Source organism: Trichosurus vulpecula, chromosome 4 (assembly GCF_011100635.1).
Source record: "Trichosurus vulpecula isolate mTriVul1 chromosome 4, mTriVul1.pri, whole genome shotgun sequence".
In the NCBI taxonomy this organism is placed as follows: Eukaryota; Metazoa; Chordata; class Mammalia; order Diprotodontia; family Phalangeridae; genus Trichosurus; species Trichosurus vulpecula.
In genome coordinates, this window is record NC_050576.1 from 391,386,043 (window position 1) to 391,394,803 (window position 8,761).

The 8,761-nt window shown below is 39.8% G+C and overlaps 1 protein-coding gene across 1 annotated transcript in view; it reads left to right on the plus strand.

The window, feature by feature from the left end:
• The window catches only part of LAMP1 (lysosomal associated membrane protein 1), a 28,499-nt gene extending 21,119 nt beyond the window's left edge, over positions 1 to 7,380 (plus strand). Inside the window, exons 5-9 of the mRNA XM_036754474.1 lie at positions 1,750 to 1,955; positions 3,647 to 3,769; positions 5,496 to 5,562; positions 5,661 to 5,831; positions 6,333 to 7,380. Coding sequence (XP_036610369.1) covers positions 1,750 to 1,955; positions 3,647 to 3,769; positions 5,496 to 5,562; positions 5,661 to 5,831; positions 6,333 to 6,472 — 707 coding nt within the window. The 3' untranslated portion in view covers positions 6,473 to 7,380. The remainder of the gene's footprint in view (positions 1 to 1,749; positions 1,956 to 3,646; positions 3,770 to 5,495; positions 5,563 to 5,660; positions 5,832 to 6,332) is intronic.
• The last annotated feature ends 1,381 nt before the right edge of the window (positions 7,381 to 8,761 follow it).

The window sequence follows — 8,761 nt, forward strand, 5'->3', positions numbered from 1 at the left end:
TTTTAAACTATAGCAAAAGAAACTCGTATGGAGAAAACTTGCAGACAGGTGGTATTTAAATTGACCATTGGTTAATAAGAAAGGCTGTGGAATTTCCTTCTCAAGAGCTCTTTAAAATTTTTAGTTTTTTGGTTTTAGATATGTTCTATCCTTGATCTCTTCCAGTCCTGTGAATCTAAACAGATCAAAGTTTAGCGCTATTTAAAGACACTAGATTTTATGGAAGCTCATAACCATTCCTTCCTTCATCCTCTTTCTTTTTCAGGAGGCGATTAGTGGATTCTTTCAATTTCTCTTTTACCCTCTGGCTCTAGAATATAAGGGCAGTTCTCCTTGACCATTTCTTGAAAGATGATATCTAGGCTCTTTTTTTGATCATGGCTTTCAGGTAGTCCAATAATTTTTAATTTATCTCTCCTGGATCTATTTTCCAGGTCAGTGGTTTTTCCAATGAGGTATTTCACATTGTCTTCCACTTTTTCATTCTTTTGGTTCTGTTTTATAATATCTTGATTTCTCATCAAGTCACTAGCTTCCACTTTGCTCCAGTCTAATTTTTAAGGTAGTATTTTCTTCAGTGGTCTTTTGGACCTCCTTTTTCATTTGGCTAATTCTGCCTTTCAAGGCATTCTTCTCCTCATTGGATTTTTGGAGCTCTTTTGCCATTTGAGTTAGTCTATTTTTTAAGGTGTGATTTTCTTCGGTATTTTTTTGGGGGTCTCCTTTAGCAAGTCTTTGACTTGTTTTTCATGGTTTTCTCACATCCTTCTCATTTCTCTTCCCAATTTTTCCTCTACTTCTCTAACTTGCTTTTCCAACTCCTTTTTGAGCTGTTCCATGGCCTGAGACCAGTTAATGTTTTTCTTGGAGGCTTTTGATGTAGGCTCTTTGACTTTGTTGACTTTTTCTGGCTGTAGGTTTTGGTCTTCTTTGTCATCAAAGAAAGATTCCAAAGTCTGAGTCTGAATCTGAGTGCATTTTGCTGCCTGGCCATGTTCCCAGCCAACCTACTTGACCCTTGAGTTTTTCGTCTGGGTGTGACTGCTTGTGGAGTATAGAGTACTTTGTCCCAAGCTTGAGGGGTTGCTCTGTTGTTTTCAGAGCTATTTCTACACAGCAAGCTCTGCCACACCCTCATTCCTCCTCCCCCAAGAACCACCAATGCAGACTGCAACTCAGATCTTAAGTAGGCTCTACACTCCCGCTCTGATCCACTGCTTAATTCCTCCCACCAGGTGGGCCTGGGGCCTGAAGCACCTGCAGCTGCAGTTCTGTCCTCAGAGTTGCACCACCTCCGCAGCCCCCGGGGCAGTGGCTGAACTGAGAACTCCTTTCCTTTCACTCTGTCCCCTGCAGCTTTTCCCACTAACCTTCTCTGTTGTCTTTGGCATTTGTGGGTTGAAAAGTCTGGTAACTGCCACAGCTCACTGATTCAGGGCACTAGGGCCTGTTCCTCCCGGCTCCGTGTCTGGTTGGTCTGGGCGCAGCCCACGTTGGGTTCTGCTCCGCTCCCAGTTCCTTGGGGTAGATCTTACCCAGCGACCATCCAGGCTGTCCTGAGCTGGAGCCCTGCTTCCCTCTGCTATTTTGTGGGTTCTGCAGTTCTAGAATTTGTTCAGAGCCATTTTTATAGGTTTTTGGAGGGACCTGGGGAGGAACTCATGCAAGTCCCTGCTTTTCAGCTGCCATCTTGGCTCCGCACCCTCCCTCCCCCCCATCCTCTTTCAAACTTCTCCTTCCTTCCTCCAGAAACTCGTTGCAGTCGAGATACACCTTCCCCAGCACCGGGGCCCACTACACATCCAACAACTGCACCTTTACCAACACCTACCAGACCGCCTACACCAGAAATTCCATCTGTTTCTAAGTATAATGTGAGCGGCACAAATGGAACCTGTCTGCTTGCCAGCATGGGCTTACAACTGAACATCACCTATGAGAAAAAAGACAATACGGTATGGTTTTTTTTTTCATTGCATATGACATCTTTATTGCAATATTTTTTTTTTATTGTTTTTTTTTTTTCTGTTTTTGTGAGGTAGTTGGGGTTAAGTGACTTGCCCGGGGTCACACAGATAGTGTCAAGTATCTGAAGCCAGATTTGAATTCACATCCTCCTGACTCCAGGGCCAGTACTCTATCCATAGCACCACCCAGCTGCCTCACAACAATTTTTCTACATATAGAAGTTTAGGTTTTATAAAATTGATTTTAGCAATTCTTTCCTCAGTTTCAAGTCTAATATAATCTTTGTCCTTTAAAAAATCTTACATTTATTTATCTTTCTTATGTCAACTTCATTTCCAAATACACACAAAAGAAGCAATCCCCTTTAAAAGATTTAAAAGAGAAAGCATTTCAGCCAAACTAACCAACATATGTAACAGTATGTGCAGTGTTTGACACTAATAGCCTCCTCTGACCCTGCCTTCCTACCTGTGCAAAGAAAGGAGAGAGGTTGTCTTAGTACAGTTTCAGTACCGTACTACGTAAATACTTCAAGTGAAAAATGGAGTTTTTCCTCAGGCTTTGGTTGCCTAGGATTCATTAAATGACTCGTCTTTTTGCTTTCCTAGTCAAGTAAATTGTGTGTGTCTAACTTTTTTACTCTGGGTTATGGTGGCTTAGAATAGGGGTGGAGGAACCTGGGGCCTTGGGGCCACAGGTTGCCCTCTAGGTCCTCAAGTACAACCCTTTGACTGAATCCAAACTTCACAGAACAAATCCCTTTAATAAAAGGATCAACTCCAGACTCTAGAGCAGACCAAGGTTTAGGAGATGTGGGCTATGACATTCTTTTGTTAGACCTCCAGATGCTTCATTCTTTTATACTAGCAAGCGGCATTTTTGAAATAACCAACAGCAGCAGAAGATAATTCTTTTCAGAGAACCCAGAGATGTGCAGATTCATATACTTTTAACATTTTTAATGTGTTTATTTCCTAAGGTGTTCTTCCTGCTGGTTTTTAAAAAGATATAACAGGATAGGATTGTTTTTAAGGAATGAATGTAGGAGGAACAGTAAAAAATGAGGAAGAAGGGAATTAATTGAGAGCATGCAATCTGGCAGGAACAAGGAATGGGAGAAATAGTTGAGTTTTCTGCTACTAGTTTACATGTATTAATATATTATTATATTAATTATATTATGTTAATTATACATATCATGATGTACATATATGGTTGATGTTATAGTTAATATTGGTTAAAATATGGTTAAATTGTTACTGCCACTGTAGGGCCTGCAGCATATAGGAGCACTTGAATAACACTTTAGAAGCGCAGCCAAAAACATGGGAAAACCTAAATGCATCATCAGTTGTTTGATCCTTTAACTGGTTTTGCTTTCCGTGTTGATACAGATTAGAGTACAAACCATGGTTTTCAGAGCTGGCCACCCTTCAACCCAATTAAAAATGCCCATAAATGGATTTTTTTTTAACTTCATGCTATTCCTTCCTCCGTATAGTGTTAGGGATTTGCTCAGAGACTTGTTAATTTTTAAAGTAATTTCTATAGCATTGCTGTAATAGAGCAAGCGAGAAGAAAAATTGTTTATTTGGAAACAGTTTGAGAATAACTGCAGTGAAATTTTTTTCTATGAATGATCTATGGAATAATAGCTAACTTCTTTTTTTCCCGTTAGAGTGTTAGAAGAATACTTAATATCAACCCAAATAAGACTGCTGTAAATGGGAGCTGTAGCCCTCAAGTAGCCGTCTTGGAGCTGAACTTTGAAAATTCCACTCTTATTTTCCGTTTTGGAACGGTAATAATTTTCACTTGGCGGGGGGAGGGGTGGATGGAGGGAGCCTTTGAAGGGGGTACCATACTTGCTTCAGTTCAGTCAGTCTTAATGTGTTTCACGTCTTACCTAAAAGCAAGAGTCATTTTGATTTGGTGACTGCATATGAAGCGTCACAAGGTCCTCAAATGACTCAGAAGAAGAGAAGAGCTGACAGGTTTGGCTTCAGGAGGAGCAAGTCAGTCTTTCAGCATAGTTGGAATTAATTGAGGACCTTGACCCCTGAATTCATGGATCTGTTGCTGTAAGGCAGTGATGTCAAACTCAAATAGAAATGGGGGACTAAACTGTATGTAAGGATCCCTGAAGGCCCGCATCCTCCATAGTTCATTTTTCTTAGACACTGGCAGAATAGCAGAGTAATTTAAAAGTCTTCAGAATCTTACACTAGAGCAGCAATTCTCAAAGTATGGTCCAGGGTCTCCTCGTGGGAGGGGAGGAAGAGGGCTCTGCAAGGTCAAAATTCTTTGTAACGATACAAAAGATGTTTTCCTCTCTAACATGATAAATATGATAGATGTAATTGATGTGAACACAAGCGCTTTGGGGTCCTCAGTAATTTTAAGAGTGCAAAGGAGTCCTGAGAACAGCTGGCATGAGAGTCATCCCTTTTTTTAATCACCCGGCCACCATTGTGTTTCAGGCACTCATCACCTCTCACCTTTTCTTTTGTACCTCTGCTGTTCTCTGCAATCTCATAGTCTACTCTCCAGCTTAAGACTCTTTCATTGTTCCCTATTGACTCTAGGATAAAACACAAAAGCTTCTGTTTTGCCTTTTAAAAGGCCAAGCGCTTCACATCCTCTCTTATCCCTGGAGCCTGATTTTGCATTATTCGTCTTAATGTTCTCTGTGTTCCAGTAAACTGACCCACTCGCTGTTCTCTGTACACACCTCTGTGCCTTTGCATGCACCGTCCCTTCTGCCTGGTATGATCTCCTTCTTTGGTCCCTGGCTCTTTTCAGAGCCAAATGCCCCCTCTTGCACAAGGTCTTTTCTGATGCCCTCAGTTGTCCCCATCCCCTCCAAACTGCTTCCATACTTTCTTTGTCTATATTCTATCTTTGTTTATACAGGAGTTCCTCTTCCTTCCCCAGTAGAGTGTAAGCTCCTTGAGGGCCAGGGATTTTTTTCTTTTTATCTTCTACTGAGCATCTAGCATGATGTCCAACACATGGTGGGTACTTAAAAAAATATTTTTCTCTATAGATGTAGGAATCGTTTAGAAATGAGAAAGGGTAGGAATAGGTATTGTAGTATAGAACCTCCGAAAAAGAAAGGCTAGGTTGGAATCCCACCTCTTCACGTCCTGGCTTTGTAACCTTAAGCAAATTTAAAGCTACATGTTGCAGAGAGGTTGTTATTATTAATGCCAATGAAACCACAGGTCTTTTAAAAAATGGAAAGAATTAAGGTAATGAGTCCCTATTAATGTTTCTTTTCTGTTTGAAGAGCTACCCCAGAAAGGTACCATTGGACTATGTTGCTTTAGAAAAATCGAAGTTATTATTTAATTCTTCTGATTCTGTGAAAACTTTGCGAGGGAGGTTATCTCCATTGTAATCGTTGCTGTGATTTCTCTAAACGATATGGGTTTATCCTGGTTCCAAGTCCTTAGATCCACAAAGCTACAGTTCTAGTCTTAGTACCAAATGTGTGTAACATTTAATGTCCTTTTTTTATATTAAAGAATGCAACTACCAGCAAGTTTTTCCTGCAAGGGATCCACTTAAACACAACTTTGCCTGATGCTAAAAGTAAGACTCTTACTTTCATTTGATCATGAGGGACTTATGTTTTTCTTAGTATTCTGCAGAATTATATTTGACTTTTAAAAACTTTGTATGTTATACAGAACCCACTTTTGAAGCTTTCAATAATTCATTGAAGGAGCTACAAGCCACTGTAGGGAATTCTTACAAGTGTAATGCAGAAGAAAATGTTCAAGTCACAGACTCATTTTCAGTCAACATATTCAGAGTTCGGGTCCAGGCTTTCAAAGTTGAAGGTGACAAATTTGGATCAGGTAAGTCAAAGCTGTTCAAAATATTTACAGGTTTTTAATAGTCTCCTAGAAAGCTTTAAAGTAATCTTACCAGGATGGGATCCTATGGATTAGTAAGATCATAGATTTCTGTTTTTAATCTCTCTTCTATAATGGTGCCTTCCTTCTCCAAATCTAAAATCTGTGGGGGCGGGGTGGGGGTGGGGAAGAATTATTCTTACTGCGCATAACTTAAATAGCATAATTTAAGAGTTCTAGGTAACTCTTAAGTTATATTAAATATTTGGGAGCAGTACAGTTAAGGAATATGGCTCTTTAGTGATGGAAGGAATGGATTTGGTCTGCTTTGTATTTTGTTGGGTTTGTACAATCTGTTATCCTTTATGGGCTAGCTTTTTTCTTCCAGTGATATTTATATAAGTCAGGAGGTGGAAGAGGCTGCAAAGTCTCTTTTAAAGAAAGGCTTAATTTGGAGAGAAAAAAATTCTAATTTAACCATTTGCTGCCTCGTTTTCATTTTAGTGGAGGAATGTCTTCTGGATGAAAACAACATGCTGATCCCCATAGCTGTGGGTGGAGCCCTTGCTGGACTGGTCCTCATTGTCCTGATTGCTTATCTCATTGGAAGAAAGAGAAGTCATGCTGGCTATCAGACAATTTAATGATTGCACTTATTTATCCACCACTCTAGAACAGTAGTTGCAAGAAGCCTATGGTTCATTTCCCTGAGCTTAAATTGGTATTGAAAGGGAGGCACACTTTCTTGCAAACTGCTGTCCCCTTCCTTCCCCCTCAAAGTCTGCTTTATCAAATGTGAAGTCCATCTTGCAACATTTACTATGCACAAAGAGTATCTTCTGAAATGATGGTGTTAATTTTGCTAACTTGGTTCAATATTTTGCTAACTGGTTAAAGATTAATATTTACCAAAGTAGACACGTAAGCTAAGGTTAAGAGTGCTTTTCTAAATTGGCATTGACTTCATTATCATTTAACTTTTTAAGACTGGTGTTCATTTATTTCATTCTTTACTTCAGATTTAAGCCTCATAAAGGGAAAAAACTTCAGTCTTACTACTTATAATTGCCCTGTGATGTAAGTTAGCAAATTGTTATGCTGATATACTTAAGAAATTCAAATAACAACTGAGAGATCAAAAACTAAACATTTTAAAGTACTACAGGAGGCAGGGCTCTGAAACTTTAAATTAAGCTTTAAAAAACCAGAAAATGCCTGGCATGTGCAGAGGGTGAACAATGCAATATTCAGACCTTATGGGAATTCAATTGGACAAAATATTTCTTTGGTATTTTTAATGCTCTGCCACTTAAAGAGATGGTACTTTTTTAAAATAAAATGGGTGTTATTTTTATTTACATTTTTTGTAAAGTGAATTTCACTCTTGTGTTTGCAGTTCCAGGGTGATCCTATTTCTGCACATGTGTACAATATAGATTTCACTCTGCTGATTTTTCTGCTTAAGGCTTGGTTGGGGTTGTACACTTTAAGGATCAGTTCATATGTATGCATTGCCTGTAACAATGCTAATAAAAAATTCTTTTTCTTTGTTTGTCTGGACCTTGTGCTCTTATCACCTGACATTTAGGTGTGTCAGTGGGGTGGGTGTGTTTACCCTATGTTTCGTGTTTTTTAGGTAAGGCTAATTAGCACAGTGTTTGGGAGGCTGGTCTCTGAAATTTAAGTGGATTACGGCTGAGATTGCATGCTGTAGGAGGGGTGGGGAACCTTCGGCCTTGAGACCACATGTGGCCCTCTAGGTCCTCAAGTGCAGCCCTTTGAGCAAATCCAAACTGCACAGAACAAAGCCCCTTAATAAAAGGATTTGTTCTGTAAAACTTGGATTCAAACAGCCATATTCAAGGACCTAGGAGGCCATGTGTGGCCTATAAGCTGAAGGTTTCCCACTCCTGCTCTAGGATATGTGTGTACTGTGGGGTGAAAACAGGAGCTAATTTCAAGGCGACATCTTAGTCCTTGCTCTGTGCCAGGGGTTCTTAAAATTTTTTGGTTTCAGGACCTCTTCCCTTAAAGAGCATTTGTTTATTTACATATTTACCATATAGGAAATTACAAAGTGTCTTAGTGTTACAATGAAAATAGTTTTGACTTTGCATACCTCTGGGAATCCCTGGACCACAATTTGTGCATTCGTTCTGTGAGCATGCTGAGTTATACTAGGTTTTCTTCAAATTCAGCAGATAGTTAAGTGCCTGCTATGCACTGTGCTAAGGACATTAAAAAACCAAACAATGCCAGCCCTCCCTTTGAAGGAACGTAATTGAAAATACTACTTTAAACTCTTATGTTTCTTTCACTTAGACATTATGTCACGCAGTCCTTTTTGTCTACCCTGATAAACCAGTAATGTGAGGAAACAAACAGCTCAGAACATCCAGGCTCATTTCCACAATGCTGTGGTCACAGCAAGCACATTTAGAATTGCCTTCAGAGTCTGTTTAAACAGGATGGCAAATCTTCACTATTTGAGGATGCAGTTTTGGAAAACAACCAAAAGACAGTGGTAATGGTGGAGAGATGTAATGGATAAAAGTGTAAAAAGAATCCGGAAAACCCCAGGACAAACCACAGACTTTGCCCTCAGCCTGCTTACAACTGAGAGGGAAATTAAAACATAGCTACAGAGCTGATTACACTAGAGAATATGATAAAGGCGAAGGTGAAAAATATGAATTGCCAGAGACCTCATGAAGAAAAGCAGGCAGTGTGAAGGAGGCATTAAAAGTCATTAAAAGGTTAGAATTCTGTTTGAATTAAGTACTTGGAAGGCCCAGGCATCCCAAAACACACACGCACTCTCACACTCACACTCACACTCCTCTGTCTTCAAGGGCCACCAGAGATATATAGTAGTGAAGCAACATACACCCGATAATTGGGAGGAAAGGGAAACTTGCCCACACTGGGGAAGG